Below are 16,605 nucleotides of genomic sequence, written 5' to 3' on the forward strand. Positions count from 1 at the left end.
TTTTCGATCAATTCGTTGGCGCACGCGGAAAATTCAATTCGTTCGATTGCCAATCGGATCGTTCGATTGAATTTCTTGAGGATGGAAGTGTGGATGGACCAGTTGGCTTATTGTTAGGAATATCTGCTGCGTCGATTACCGTTTCCAATAGCGTTTCTTTAATTTAATCGCGAGTCGCCGTACTCATGCAATCCCACGTGAATCGCAAATAAATTTCGATCGCAGGCTGGCCCGCGGGAAAGAAAGATTGACAGAAATTTCTTAAAACACTCATCGTTAACGGTCCGAGGAAACGTGCAGCGTGCCAATAATAAATCGCGGTCGATTGACTCGCGCGAGAGGTTTGTGAAAAAAAGTCCGCTTTCACGCGGCCAAGGCGACGAACGAGGAATCGCCGTGGAACCGAGGAGGAAGGTAAAGGAAGATGGAAAGAGAGATGTAGCTGGGGGATATTAATATAAGGGCTCGATACGTAATTATAGTGATTACCGTATTGCCGGGGGGCGGACGAGGGCGTCCCTCAGTTTGCACGTCATTTCGCGATCTCAACTTCCAGCGAACATGCGCGCGAATTTGTCGGCGCGGGTCCTTGGCCAGGCTAATTGTTTCCCCCTTTCGCGCCAAACTTTCGCGCACCAACCACTCCTCCGCATACTTTCCTTTACGTATTCCCGACACGCGCGCCTCCAGAGAAGAAGGTTCGCGTACCGGATATTCGACGTTTAAGGACGACGCGTTTAAGCCGTGACATTTCGCTCGCGGCGATCATCCCGCTCTCGATCGCTTTCTGACACAGTGCCCGGCGAAACGTGCCGATCGTTAGAAATACGGATCAGGCAGGGCGCTACTATTAGAAGGGAATATTTAACGTCGTAAAACGTAACACGGGTCGTATAATAAATTGCGTTGCGCAACCGGGGATTATTTCCGCTTTTCGATGTTTTATATCGACCGACTTGCTATTCGCAGTTCATTAAATCCGCAACGCTATACGTCAATTACAAGTTTTTCAGGCGCCAATTGACGATGTACTTTGCAGGATAGTTAATTGTCGTCGCGAGTCTTTTACTCTTCCCTTAATTGGTTATTATCACCAACATTATCGGTAATTATAGCGGCACGTGCGTCAACCTCGACTGCCGTTCACGCATCCACGTCTATATTGCGTCATGTATAATGCAAAAATCTTTTATGAAAGCGTTTTCTTGCCGACAATTTATCTGTGTTATTTTTTTCCGTCTATGGGCCATTAAGAAATCATGATTTCCCTTGCGTTACGATCTCGCGAATCACCCGTGCTTAAATGTCACACCTAATTTACTTCAATTATGCATGCAAAGATGCATAGTAGCTGCCTCGTGCGAAGACGAAAAAAAAAATCCGGCAGCACACGTACGTTCTTAATGTTGAAATTATTTTAATTATAGTCGCGGTCTTCTATTTTCCCGTGCCTGCTGCGCGACTAGGAGACCGGTAATTAATTCGCCAACTAATTCGATCAGGCGTACTCAGATTAGCTGGGCAGACTCGTAAGTCGCTTCTTCAAGACTCATCTCTTCTCGCGGTCCGTACCGAGTGTACGAGCTAAATTTACACAGATCGATACAAGCCGCAACATCCAATAACTTGCTCGACGTTATTATCCCTCTCCATTCCATCTTTTATCTACATCTAATATACTCTCGGAATACGAGCGTAGGAAGGCAATAGCATCGAGGGCAGCGGGATAAATCGAGGAAGGATATTTATTCCGATCGATTCCCTCCTGAAACCGGGGTGCGCCTTATTTGCGTCGCTCCTCTAACGTTCGCGGTCGGCGGAAAGGAGCGACGCGTGAATTACGGGGGGTTGTCTCCTCTCCTACCCGTGGAACACCCCATAAATCTGGTCAGCGGACGAAGGGACGGGCAGGCGGTCGGGCGTCTCTCTATCCCGTAGCACGTTGTAGACAGAATCTCGACTTACGCCCCGGCATCGGCCACGGCAACGAATCCGTAAATCAGTCCCGGACGAGTTTCTCCATGTCCTGTTTCACGGCGAGACGCGCCGCGCTCGGCTTTAAAAGCCCACCACACGATTCTGCTATCGCAATACGTAGTAGTGCCGCGTGTATTCATTATTGGAATTCGCAACGGCCGGAACTCGGTATCTATCGCCACGATATGTTACAGCTCGGGGGATCATTTTCTCAGATTAATTTTCCCTCGTTTATCCCGCGCTTTTGTCCTGTAATTTGACATTTCGAAACGCGGAACGTTGCTCGGCAGATTTGTAGAAGCGTCACGAGCCGCCACGGCGGATGTCGGCACATCAATGAGCGTCCCGCGTCTGCGTCCTTCGGCCCGGTTTCGGCAAAGGCTTACACCCGCCGTTAGCAGATAGTAGACGAGATCTGGGCTTCAACTGGTAAGGTGAATCTTCATTTTCGACGCTGCCAGCCGCCACGCACGGAGCTGGTTCCTTGGTAATTATTAGTCCATCAGCATCTCTCGATGGCCACATGGCCGTGTGAGAGGCAAGAGCCGAGCTGGTCCCAGCGCGGACCATCCTCGCTACGCGAGACCGCCCTGTCATTATCCGCCCCCGTCAAGCCCGTAGGCCCCGTTTCCCTTTCAACCCCATGGCCCATCTCTGCCAATCAACGATCCATCATCGAAAGATCCGATGTCGATCTATCGCGCTATCGAGGACGGCGATGCGATCGGTAGTCGATCGGCGCTAATCATTTCTCAACAACGCGGAATATCCATACATTAGTGTCGAATTAAATTGTGTCGCTGTCTATCCCCCAAGAATATCGGGACGCACGATTCATCCTCGCGATCGTGATCCGGTGCGCGCGGGCGCAATAAATCCCGAGAAACTGCTCTCGTGCGGGAATCTGAAAACGAGGAAACCCGATAGCTACTAGCTACCGCTTCCACGCGCGCGGGCCCAACGCCATTTGTCCTTGCCGCGAGCGTTAACGCCCGTCTTTGGTTCCGTTCATTGTAAAACATCCCTTTTCGCACCCCCCCCCCCTCCCCGCCCATTCACCATCCCGCTCCGCGATACGCAAGGGCGTGGGCGGGTCGCACCTTTTGTGCGCCGGTGGCACGCGATGTACGCATAATCGCCGCCGGGATTCGTAGCGGGTGTCGGCCGATAACGTCTCCTCGTTCCGCGAACCTATTCCTTTCTCACCTTCGCGTCGTCCATCTATCGATTACTCGGACGCGTCTATCTCGGAGGTGCTGTCTAACGTAAATATTATCCGGCTGATGCGATGATTACGAAATCACGCTGACCAGACGGTTAACTCCATAATGCAGGACGTATTAACGAGAGAAAAAGGAAAACTCGGGCAGAACCGCTAACGATAATGTAATCGGCCGCGCATACGTTGCTTGCGATTCAGGGACAAAAGGTCCAATACACGTGAGACTGCAAGAAAATTAAAATGTGTATTTCTTTGTCGAGTCAAGTGTCTCGTTGGTCGCATCAAGGGAGTCACTTCGCGACCTTCGTTTCACGAGACGCTCGACGAGCCGCAGTTCCTCATCAAACTCGACGGCGTTCTCTTTGAGCAGACCTCGCGACCGCCCTGTCACCGAAACTCCATGAGATATTACGTCTAAATTGCCCGGGCCAATCTCGATTGGGCGACCACGGCGATCGTCCGCTCGTTGCGCGCCCGGCTGGCCGGGAATGGTTATGAATGGACCACGATTAGCCGGTCGCCTCGCCGTAGTGGCGCCGTACCACGCCACGGACTTCTTCCATTATGGAAAATTAGATCCTAATGCGACCTCGACCCGTCGCTCGCGTCTCCACCGGCCCCATTGGCGTAGGAAGGTAACCGGCGCGCGCGGCCACACGGCGGAAAAAAAAGCCGCTGGTGTGCCCCAAAACTGCGTGTCCGAGACACTCGGGGGGGAAATTTCGTAAGCTCGCGCAAGCTCGAGCTCGAGTCGAGTGGCTCTCTTCGGCGGCGGCAATTAAATTGCCGTTTGTACATTTGATCCGTCGCGTTAAATTTTAAGAGAAATCCGGCTCACCAAATTACGCCAATTATGAAATTCTCAGCAACCGGTTAGCTACCTCTCGCGATGCGGTTTTATAGGCACGGTTTAATCACAGCCACGACGCAAACCGCTATAAAAGCGGCTCGTATCATTCGCCATGTGACGAAAAAAGTTTGCGGTAGCCTAATGACTACTCTCGCCTTAATTCTCGAATCGTTGACGCAAGATGTACCTAGATTTTATTTTCTCCTTATTTCAGTACAATTTCTAACCAGACCCTACGAAGACTTTGCTCTCTAAACTTCTCTATATGTTCGTATCCTTATTTTATTTCTCGTTTCCCCAGATTCTCGAATCGTTGACGCAAGACATACTTAGATTTTATTTTCTCCTTATTTGAATACAATTTTTAACCAGGCCCTACGAAAACTTTGCTCTCTAACTTCTCTATACGTTCGTATCCGTATTTTATTTCCTGTTTCCCCAGAAATACATTCTAAAAATGGTCTGTCCGCAACTGATTACGCCACTGGAAATACACCTCTTCGTACTTGATCCGTTTTACAAGACGAAGCCGATAAACATTTGAAATTCAAACTGCACGATTAAAGTCGCATTAGCTTTTTGCGCGTATCCGCAGGTTCTCCCGCACAAGTTTGTGATATTTGTGATTTTAACCGGCCGCCGTTCTCGAGTTTGCATCGCCTACCTGCGTCATGCACGCAGCTTGTTTCGCAAAATCAAAGCAGCACGAGTAAATTGCGAGCTCGTACGATCATTTTCTTTTTTGCGGGTAATAATTGACGTTCGATGCGGAGCTACGGTTACGCAGGTGTCGAGATGAACGTTGCTGCGAGATCCTAAATCTTGTTTCGCGAGATATACGAAAGATATATGAGGACATTTAACCAGGTTAAACATTGTCGCGCCATATATTCCGCGAGTATGTCCATTAATCCGTCTCTCGCTAATATAAACTGCAGCAATTTACTTTTTCATCCTCGACAGCGCGACTGTAATACACAAATATCGATCTATTTTTCAGCGTGCAGTACACGTATGATCATTGATTTAGAATTCTGTAATATTATTATTAATGGCACCGTTGACTGTTATCGCCGATCAAATATTAGTATCGATTTCCTCGCACGTAACTGTCGTATCGCGGAGCGAGAAATTGCACGAGTACGAGGCCCATTTGTAAAATTATGTTGTAACAAGTTAATGCGTGAATGCACACGGAATAGAGCGATCCGTCGAGTGCCATAAATATATCGTGCAAAAATAAAATGGGCCGTAATGTCGCCGTCAGATTAAGTGACTGTCACCGAGGCGCGTAAATTATATTGAAATATCATATTTCAATTCGATACTGCAACAGCAACGGACTATAATTCCATGAATAGCATACATTTGTCTCCGCGAATACACAGATATAAACGCACCTGCGACGTAGAGATCGTACGAAAGTATATAAGATCGTGCATGATTTGAACAGGACGCCATATGCGGAGACTGAATTTTCCCTCGGTAGCCTGAGATAACATTTTTCTTTTTCATTAATTGTAAGCTACGACAGTAACCTTTGCTACTACGTAGCGTGTATATTATATGCATAGTATGCGACAGCAAAGGATACTGTCGCAGCTTACAATTAATTAAAAAAAAAAAAGTTATCTCGAGCTACCGAGAGAAAATTCAATCTTGGCATATTTTGCTTAATTGCATCAGCGGCCGCGCGTGGAATAATACCCATTAAGACTATGGTCGTAGGAAAGGCAATGGTACAAAACAATTTGCATGTAATTTCCTGAACGCGCGAGGCGCATTAAGGATAATCCTGGATAATAATTCCTGGCGGACAAATAGCCTGGGACATTTAAAAAGCGATTACGGAGCCGTAAGTCGTCAAACGCGATCGCTATTGCGTGGCGGGTCTAATGTGTCCTCTGCCCCCCCCCCCCCCATGATATCTTCGTTTATCCCTTTTACCTCTTTACCCGAGACACGCACACGAGCGGACACCGAGCGGGGAGGGCCCGGTCGATCGGTCGGCACCGATTTCAATCGTCGCTCTCAATCGCGTATCTTGGACAGGCGAAGAGCCGATGCTCCGATTCTGCGTCGCGCGTATCGGTATTTAAATAACGACGCGAGGCGCGCGGTATACCGTTACGTCAAACTACGAGCTCGCGAGCTCGCGAAACGATACGACTTCGAGTCACGTAAAGCGGCGAAAGGGGAAGCGCGAGCGGGAGGGTAAGCGAGGAGGAGGAGGATGAGGAGGAGGAGGAGGAGGAGGAGGAAGGGGCCGCGCAGTCGGAGAGAGCCTCTTCTCGCTTCTATACGCCGAGAGGGACCAAAGTCGCCGCGCGTGTCTCCTTCCAGCGGCCACGAGCTGCGCGCGCATTTCACGGCTGAATTATCGGGGGTTGCGGAGGGGATCGAGGGCGCGACAGAGAAGCGAGCCGGAGGAAGCGGAGCGGTGGGACCGAGACGGCGCACGCGGCGGTGAGGGCACCCTGGTGAGGAGGCCGCGTCGGTGGGGGTGGCGCTCGCGGGTCGCGGGGAGGGAGGACAGACCAAGTCGAGGAAAGCAGGCACGGGCACGTAGGCGGTGATGGGCGGTGACGGATTCCGGTGGGACCCCGCCCCATGGACCCGACCCCTTTTTTGCCCGGGGGCCGCGGAGTCCTGGACGCCGGTCCCTACCACCTAATATCCCCCGTCTGGGTGAGACCAAGTCGTTCGGACGCTCGGCAGTCTGTCACGAGGCGAAGAACGGGAACCACGGTAATCCCGGCCTTTCCCCACGGAGAGTCGTTTTTTAATCCGAGCGACGGTCGGCACCGCGAGGACGACACCGGAGCGCGTCCGATACACGAGTCTGAGGCGCGATCGCACCGCCGATCGCGGTCTCGTCGTCTCGAGTGCAGTGCGTAAACGGGAGAAGGGAACGAACGACTCGGCGGACTCGCGAGAGGACCCCCTTTCGATCGGTGTGACTTTGACTCCGCGGTGCGCGAGTACCCCGCGGGTCACCGGCTGCGACACCCCCGAGTCGAGATGCTGACCGACATGACCCCGGCGGCGGCTGGTCAACTCTATCCCCAGCTACAGTCTATCGCAAAGTCGCCGGTGCACGGGCCGGTGGTGAGTTCACAGTCTCCGTTCACACTCTATCTCTCCTTTCATCCGTTCGCCCGCTTTCCACCGTATCGCGCATCGAAATCTGCTACCACGACGTGTGACGTTGCAAATTTGTATCTATCGCCACTATGACTCGTGAAAAAGGCTCTTTGACACTGGTATAGGGAGCCCCCCGTCGCGACGGGTCAGTTTCTTGGCCGAGCTAGAGCACTTCGGAGCAAGTTCGAATTCTCCAATTTCATCGGGACGCCCCTTTAATCCCGGATAGGGATCTCGCTGCCAGCAGGTAGAGCGCGATGCCGAAGATTAGCCGCTACCGTCGATTCCTTGACACCTCCGACAAAAGATCATTGAGATTTCCTTAAAGACGCACTTTGGCAACTCTGTGCTCGCCGACGCTGGGGCTATCTCGGATGTCAAGGCGAATATCAGCTTTGATTCCCTACGTCAATTCGCTGCTAGACCTCGTCTTGGAATATTGTTTCGCGGGGATAAACGAGTTGCTTATGAGATGAAAAACGGTGCAGAATGGTTGATAAACATTTCATGTAATTGGCGCGGATGCTGCGTACAACTAGACATTGGCAATAAATTACTTCGCCATTATTTATAATTGCTAGAACGAGACGATTCGATTATCTGTGGATGTATAAAAACGCCGCTTTATTTAATATATGATTATATGTTGACGTTTTTATTCCAACATGCAGAAGTGATAAATGAGAAGGTTGATTATTATCTGTGGCACCGCGGATATTTAGTTATTCATGATACATCTGGAGCATTAGAGTGATATAGCAATCAACATTTTGCGAACCGTATCATTTGTTTGTATGTTCAATAATCAAGATAAGAGTACTAATCGCGATCAAAATATCGATTGACATATTACGTTGCGAGGCAATATGCATTAATTATTAATGGCACGTTCATTTCTAAGTTTTTCTCTTTTTTTTTATCAAACAACCGTTCGAGAAGTCAAATTTATTTGTGCAATTATTTCTATAATAATAGCAATGTTGACGTTAGTAATATCAACGCGGGTAAAAAGGACGCAGCAACGCCTCAGACTTTATTATGTAATAAATTCCTACATTATTTGATGATTAAGTACTTAAGATACTGAAGATTAAGGCGACGCGGAAAGGCAAAAGCAGAAACGCTTTGAAAATATCAACTGCTTGCATAAAATGCAAATTAGCAAGTTCTTGAAACGAGCGCGGTAACCTTTAACGCGTACCACGAGGCTTAAGTGATCAGCGTTGAATGTGACAACGCCGAGAAGGGAGAAAACTCGGACATTTCGCAACGTCATATCGCGCGATTACGAGTCTTGCAATATACGTGTCTTGTCGAGATCTTGATCGGAGATTAAAGGACGGAGATAAAATCTTTGAGATAAACCCTTTGTACATTTGAGGAATATGCCCACTCGAAGAAACAAATAGCCCGTGACTTTTTGTACGTTGGTGATGTCCCCCCCCCCCTCTCTCTCTCTCTCAGGTGATTGTCGTCAATCGTTACAAGACCGTAATAAATAAAAACATAGCAATCTCTTTAAGTTGTCAGTAATAGATAACAATAATCAAGCTCTTTAGTCGACATTAACCGGCCAGTGTGTTAATACAGAAAATTTTATGCGAAAAATATTAACCTCAGCCAGAGTGTGAACCTGGACTTCCCTTCTCTCTAGACGGGCGTCTCACCAATTCGACCACTGAAGCATGTACATAGCCGGTTAACGTCGACTAAAGAGCTTGATTATTTCTAATAAATAAAGATTAATTAATAGGAATTCTTCAATGTCGCCAGCGATAATTAACAACGTCAGTGTTTTCTCGATCATACACCTGGCATTTTTAATAATACAGAAAATTTATTGCGAAAAATATTACCTCAGCCAGGGCTTGAACCTGGACCTCCTTACACTCTAGGACTCACCAATTTAACCACCGAGGCATATGATAATATTTGTCGCAATAACAGTATAAAGATGGTTTTTCGACTTTTTGAAATGAAAATTAAGTAGTAATGCTTTATCGCGCTGCGCGACGATGCAGGTACCCGTGTCACCTCTGGCTGCGATTTTCGCGAACTGCCCCTCGGCTCGAAAAAACGCACAACCGTGTCAGCGACACGCTGCACAGGTCGCGCTACGGATCACACGCGAAATATCGAGAGATAATCTGACGATGATAAACTCGCGCGTGCATCCTTCAGCTCTCGCGAGCGTGGCCGGGCAACGTGTACCCAGGGCTCGTTGCTCGAAGCTCTTTATTTTATGACTCGGCAGGAAGGACGACGGCGGTCGCCGTGCGGGCCCTGCGAGATGATTTACGAGTCGACGTAAAAAAGTAATTAAATCCCTGCCGTCAAAAAGGAAGGCGCGCGCGCGAGCGCGGGTATTAATTAAGTCAGGCAGAAAGTTTCCTGTGCGCCGCGCCGAGTATTAATGTCGGCGAAAAGTCGCATATCCGTCGGTGGACATCGCGCGCGGGCGCCCGAGATCGCCCTTCGGACGGACCCCGGCTTCCGGTCTGGCTTTTTTGCGACCTCTCGTTACGTCGCGCGCTCCGCCACGTTGATACGCTATTTGTTTCTCGGTACTCGCGTTTCCTCGTCCTCGCAACGGCGAACCTGTTTCGCGTGATCTCGTGGCTGGCCGTCTTGCCGTCGCGCCGCCGCTCGAGTATTTTTTTTTTCAAGCCGCCCGTTTTTGCTACGAGATTATTCATAGACGGCATCGACGATCCGCAGACTCGTCCAAGATCGTTCTGCAAACTCGCGCGCTCGCGAATAACCGTAAATCCCTGGCGATGAGAAATTAACATCGCGAGAGATTCGAATATCGCGCGTTTTCCTGCTCTCGAGATATGAAAATATGCATCGCGCGCACGGGGAGCGCGTTTCCAGGAATTTGTTTGCCGGACGGCGACGTTTTCTACCGCGCGAGAATCCTTTCAGAGATTTTCCAGCTTCTATCGGGGAGGGGAAAAAACGTACGCCGGGTTTCATCTAAATCGGAGATGTCCCGCTTTTCCAAACTACGGCCACGCTCCTTTGCCGGTGTCGAGCCACTCGATCCGAATGTATCGAGTGTCCCTCGCACAATGGTCCTTGCGCAAGGTTCTCAGGGCTCAAAAGGACTGCCCTACCTGTGTATCCGAGGAGCCAATTATTCGTCCGATCTCCTTTGTGCGCCGGAGGAATCCACTTGACAGGATGCGTGGGATGGAAACGCGATGCCTACTTCCTTTCGCCACCCGATCCCGCCAATAAGATACTCTCCTCCGGTAAGGGTCTTGTCTCTTTGTTTCTTTCTCCTCGCCCTGTCTCTCGCGTCGTCAATGGGGGTTGTCCTTAAAGGGCCGTGAAACTCCACGACGGCGCGCACCGGTGAATGGGACGGCCGCGCCGCGCGTCGATTAATACGCTCGACTTAGCGCGACGAGAGGAATATAGAGGCGAGCGAGCTCGCTGTCGTGCAACGCTAACTCGTCGTTTACACGCACACGCGTACCTCCCTCTTTTTCCTCGGGAGGGTCGATTGGATAAGAATGTCAACAACCCTCCACATCTAGTTTCGATATGACGCGCGGTGCTTCGATCGTAAGCTCTTCAACTTCTTCTTTCTTCTTCTCAACGCCTCGTATCTCGAGCGTAGCGTCGCGTTATTTAATGTCGATGCGGTGTATAAAAAAAAAGGAAGAAATGCACGGCAAGTTTTCGCGAGCGAGAAATCGTCAAATAAATCTATACAGCTATGATACCTATCAGAGGAAGGAAGAGGAGAACGCGATACATAATGCATGTGTTTAGCAGTATAAAGATATGTTACTTTCTTACCGCTCCAATGTCATGCATAATAAAGGCGGCTACACGCAAAACGGCACACGTTGAACCTTCGTCACGTCGAGGCTATACATGAAACTACGTACAAAACTCGGAGAGAATTTTCTTCGTAAAGTTATACGTCGGCACGCTACATTGAAAGGACGCGAATCCGAAGGGAAGCCGGCAAACGTGTCACGCTACGAGCGTACGCGGCGCGATGCAGCAGCACTGTCTTTCTACCGATCGATTCCGGTGCGTCATTAATAATTAATGCTTCGATCGACGAAGCCTGGAATATCCCTGGAACCGGAGTTACTAATTCACGTACGACTCCGCGCCGCGCCCCGTCGCTTTCTTCGTTGACATAATATCTTTCTTACCAGCGGACTACTTCCGCCTCTCTCTCTGTGTCTCCGCAATCTTTTAAACATTTAAAAAATCTTCTCCCTCGTGTATTAGGCTTAAAGCCTGTTTTACCCAGTTCTCGTTCTGGTACTTTGAGCATTAGGTTTACTTCATGTTCGATAGGCTGCTAACCTCGCCGAAGGAAACCTCCCATCTGGAGGGCTACACCCCTAAAGGGTTGTACGTGTGGCAAGACACTGTCGACGGTTGTTGCCACTTTCCTCCGGGAGATTCCGAAAAGAACCAGCGGTTGTCCGGTCGTTTAAATCCGTGTCGTGTTTAAATAATCAAGTAACGTCTGTCCATCCCTAATTATCACCCGAACCGAATAATGCACCGTGCCGCACACGTATGCGGAAAGTGGTCACAAAGAATCTTTACCTAAATAGTATTTCTTGAAGTGGCTGATCTATTATGTATGTATTATATCGCCGAGGATCGTGACACGAGAGTGAGAATCGGAGGAGAACACGCATGCGTGTGTGCATATGTCGTGACAGAACCAACGTCCTCGAGCTCTTTTATGCGGCTCTGCCCGCCGATGGCGAGCGCAGTTGACACCTGTCAATATTTTGCACGTCGTCCGCGCCGCGCTCTCGAGCACCCTCTCGAGGACTCTCCCGCTTCCACATCGGTAATCCGATAATCCGATTCGTCTGGTAAAGGTGTCCCTTTAAGCGACGTCCCGTTGACATTTTCGGGGGCAACAATGGACTGCGAACGGCCGCTGCGGAGTGCAATGCTCGCCGCGCAGAAAACTGCATCCTCCGTCACGCCGGGAGCGCGGACGAGGGGTCGCGGCGGGAGGCGCGGGGCTTTTTACGTGACCTAAGAGGATTTACCTGAAGCACCGGATGCCACGCGAGGATGTCGTCCTAATTTGTACTATTTGAGAGCGAGAGAGAGAGAGAGAGAGAGGGGGGGAGGGGCGAAGAAAGAGGGGAGAGGGAACATTTCCTTAAACGACCGCAACATCTCCTCTTGCGAAACACGCGATGCACACGGCCTTTCGCTGACCACGAGAGCCCTTCTACAATGTATCTTAAGGGCGATCACGACCGCCCGAATTTCGCTTCACATTCCGGAGAATAGATCCTTCGGCGTTGTTGGGAAGAATCCAATAGAAACGCAGGCGAGCGGTCAAAACTTCAGTTAATAAAAATCCTTTCTCTCTCTCTCTCTCTCTTTGACAAAGCGTTCGCGAGATATAACAGAAGAATTGGTATTTTTTCGTCCATTTCTTATTTTGCATTAAACTCTTACGCTTTGCACAGACGTGACAATTTATTAATCTCTCATATATACGTGCACATTTTGAATAAAGAGGATAAATTATTTCGATATTATTCGTTCCTGCAGTTCAAAATTTCAAAAGTCAATATCTCCTCAAGGAAGCGTGCAAACTTCCTGATAAAATATCCCTTTTGTTTCGAGGCCCTAAGTTCATATTTTGAGCTTGGCCACTCAACGCGGAAGCACCCTGTACATTTCAGCGTAGAAATTTCGTTTGTTCAACGACTCTCGGGCCAACGCCGAGTAAAACTCTGTCCGCGTGAAATCACGCAGGGCGGATATTGGCAGTCGCCGCTTCTCTCGAGGTCTCCCCCTCTGTCACGCCCAACGTGATACCCTAATGAATTATTTTCGTCGAGCACATCGTAACTCGCGACGTGTAAACACCCTTTCGAAAGCTCGCTCGTACAGCACGTACTGCTCGTCGCGTTGCAACGGGCCCCCGAAACCGGCAGATGTGCGGGGAGACAACATGGCCGCCGGGGTGGCGGTCTGTGAAAAGTCGTCTTCAGGAAACCGTTATTACGTATGATCGATTGATTTCGGTATCGTTTAAGCGTCGACATGGACATCGCGCCACGCGCGCGCGCGCGGTCGTCCCTCTTCCCTCGTAAGAAAACGACGTACGAAACAGCCGGCTATAATTTGCGTATGAGCGTGTATGTGTAACGGGTTCGCGTGGAAAAACTCGCGCGTGTGTACAGGCGTGAGTTTTAGCAGTTACAGCACCGAATTGATCATAGATTTGACGTCTTGTGAAAACAGCTGACGAGTAAACGCACCCACAGAAAAAATTTCCGGATCCAATGCTATTACACTTGAATGTATCAGAAAATAAAATCGATATAGCGCCAATCGTAATCGTCTTTTGTTGAATATCGCGGTGCCACCTTCGTGCATTGTAAGATGGAGGGGAAATTTATTCTAAACGCAAGAATATAAACTTACATTTATATAAGTTACTCTTGTCTCAATATATTATAGTAAGTCAATCTTTTTTAATTCGATAATGGAGAATAAAAATTATTGACTTTATTTTGATATTTTCCTCGTTTTATACTAAATGAGGTTGTGAGAAATGTAAACGCGTCAAGAATATTTTTTGTCTCAGTAACAGAAATCCTTTCTGAGGGTGCGACGACGCGACGAATGAGGCGAAAATTTCTTTTAAAGAAGGCAGGTAACGGGCTACTTGAGAACCAAGCGCCGTCGATAATTGTATTTAATCTTGAACGTTTCGATCCTTATTTAGGATCATTTTCAGCAATTAAAAATGCATAGTCGTACGAAGAAATGTAAAGAGGAATAAACGCATGATCGGATAAACTTATAATAATTGTGCACTGAAAAAAATTTCTGGTTGAATATGGACGAATCAGATAATTCCTTTAGGATTTACCAGAATTCCTTTAGGGTTTACCAGAATTTCTGTAGGATTACAGGAATTCTGGTAAATCCTAAAGAAATTCTGTTAAATCCTAAAGGAATTATCTGATTCGTCCATATTCAACCAGAAATTTTTTTCAGTGTGCTTACGTACATATAGATGTTCAATTTAACGTCTACTCGCTGTAATACTCGGACCTAGGAGAGGAGCTCTATCCTGTGTGAAATGAAGGAGCGATGCCCTTTCTTTTTTTAACGCGTGTCGCACATAAATGCTGGCACGTCGCGTCTGCGAGAGGAGAGACAGAGGGTGGAAAATTCGGGAGGAGAGACAAAACGCGCGTTCCTTCGAGTGCTGCGTAATTCCGCAACGCGATCGTTTCGCGACACAATATCTCGGAAACGGGAAACGCCGCGCGTCACGGAATCCGCCGGTGGGAAAAGCGAGCCGCGGGCTGAAAAACGTCATCCGAAAGTGTAATCGATCCACTAAACACCGAGAGAAATATGCGATGGACGAGGTTCCTCCAGTCGGATTGGCACGTCGCTTATATATTTCAGAGAGACATAAATTGTATGAAATTGCAGGCTAGAAGATATTACACGGGGCGATATATTTATTGCTTTTTCAAAGTCCGTCTATGTTGCGGATGATTTATGCGTTTCAACGTATTAGAACCTCGAGTGAGCCTTTCTCGAAACCGGTCGCGGAACACGATACTCGCCATTACCCTTCATCCTCGCTTTCCCGGTGCTTCGATTAACAGCGCCGTATCTAAGTGAATCGGTCTAAAAAACACTACGGAAGTTAATCTTCGATCGATGGTTGCGTTATTGATCGAAGTCCCGTGCACGCGTCCGCGTTTCTCGTTTCGCAACATCTCTCTTTGGAAAAATCCCGCCCGGGACGAAGTAAGACCGCGCGAGTATACATATTTCGAAAAAGAAAGAGAAGAGCCCGCGATCGGGTTATAAAAGTATACGCTACCCGAGAAATTGAATATTACGACTGCGGAGGCTCGGATCGCGACGGCGGTAAAGATAGCAGCGCATTTCCTCCCAGATAATGGAGCATTTTGCCGCTGCCGTTGATAAACCGTGAAACGCAGAAAAAGAGGTCCACTCGCGCGATATTTTATATACCGAGTCACGAGCAGGCACCGCCGAAGGACACTCTCTCGTGAGAGGTCCAAGCAAAGGAGCCCTCGCCTCCCTCCTGGTCCGGGCCTTTGCTCGAAATGGACATTTTTACAGGAGCCAACGGAGGGGGCAGAAGTGAGATAAATTTTAATGAAAAATTACGAGACCGCCGTCGACGGAGAGGAGAGGCACAAACTGGGCTTGAGCGGGTTCTTAAGCGAACGGACAAAAGCGCGGCTGTCGGCGAAATTTCGCGCGAATTCGCGATGCACAAGGGCGGGAGGAGGGGTGTGTATCGACCACTCGCGGGATCCACACGCGTGTTGCGTGTACCCTACGTTGTACCGTTGCCCATCGTACGTAGCGCGGCTCGGATCGAACCTGCAATTTGACGTAGATACGCCCGTGCGTGTGGGTTTACCGGCCGCGTGCAGCGGCTTGCACCGGGTTATACGTGCCTTCCGCCGGCCATCATCGTATCGCTCCAAGGTCCGATAATTGAAAAGCCAAGACTTCTCTCTACTCCCATCGCGCGTGCGCGCGCGCGCTGCGAAACAATATTCCCTCCTAGGCGCGCACGAGCCCCGGCGATGGTACGTCGAATTACCGGCCATTATCGTGACGTATCATCGCCGGGCAGCGTCATTCACCGGGGCCCCGGTGATGGGAAAGGACGAACAATACTCGATCTGCGGTCGACACCTCGAGGCTTTATCGTGTACCACTCAAGTAAAGTGGAGGACGATTATTAACGACTCTCGGCCGTGCGCGATTCTCTATTTAAGCCCCCGCTAGCCTTTTTTTTATCGCTGAAACAATGGGGGTATCTCCGCCGAGACTGCAAAACGCTCGCGGCGAGAACGCGCGACGCCGACTTTACGAATTTTAGACGGGGAGGCTCGGGCGCTCCTTCCTCTCGGCGTATCGGCGGATATCGATATCGCCCATCGCATTCCCGCCGAGCGTTGTAGGCATAATCGTACAACGCGCGGCGAAGAATGAGCAACACCCTCGTTGACAGATGATTGTTCGAACGCGCGTTGGCCGGAACGGCCCGTTAACGGTCTCGCTATCATTCGCCGTAGGAATTGTTAAACGACTGGACAATAGTACTCGCCGAGCTAAAAGCGAAGCGTAAGCACGAGGAAGTTGGAGATTAGATTAGATTGTATATAATTTGTTAGACAAACGTGGGCGTACAAAAGAGACGGACTCACCGTTCGATGAAACCGCACCAGGTTCCCGCACCTGTCCGTACGCCGCGTGGTTTTTTTTTTCGGGCGGCGCTCGGCGCGGTTAGCACCGTGATTAGTGCTGTGCGCGTAATCGTCACCGGAGCGGGCCGCGGACTCTCGTTGAAAGAGCGCGATGAATGACGGGCAGCGTTGCCAAC

The 16,605-nt window shown here is 49.4% G+C and overlaps 1 protein-coding gene across 1 annotated transcript in view; it reads left to right on the forward strand.

Annotated features, from left to right (window-relative positions):
- Positions 1-6,701: 6,701 nt before the first annotated feature.
- LOC105567143 (transcription factor Sp9) overlaps positions 6,702-16,605 on the forward strand; it is a 35,326-nt gene continuing 25,422 nt past the window's right edge. Inside the window, exon 1 of the mRNA XM_012021758.1 lies at positions 6,702-7,154. Within this exon, the coding sequence (XP_011877148.1) occupies positions 7,071-7,154 (84 nt within the window). The 5' untranslated portion in view covers positions 6,702-7,070. The remainder of the gene's footprint in view (positions 7,155-16,605) is intronic.

The sequence above is a fragment of the Vollenhovia emeryi genome, unplaced genomic scaffold, assembly GCF_000949405.1.
Source record: "Vollenhovia emeryi isolate VEMERY1.0 unplaced genomic scaffold, V.emery_V1.0 DF939140.1, whole genome shotgun sequence".
Lineage (NCBI taxonomy): Eukaryota > Metazoa > Arthropoda > Insecta > Hymenoptera > Formicidae > Vollenhovia > Vollenhovia emeryi.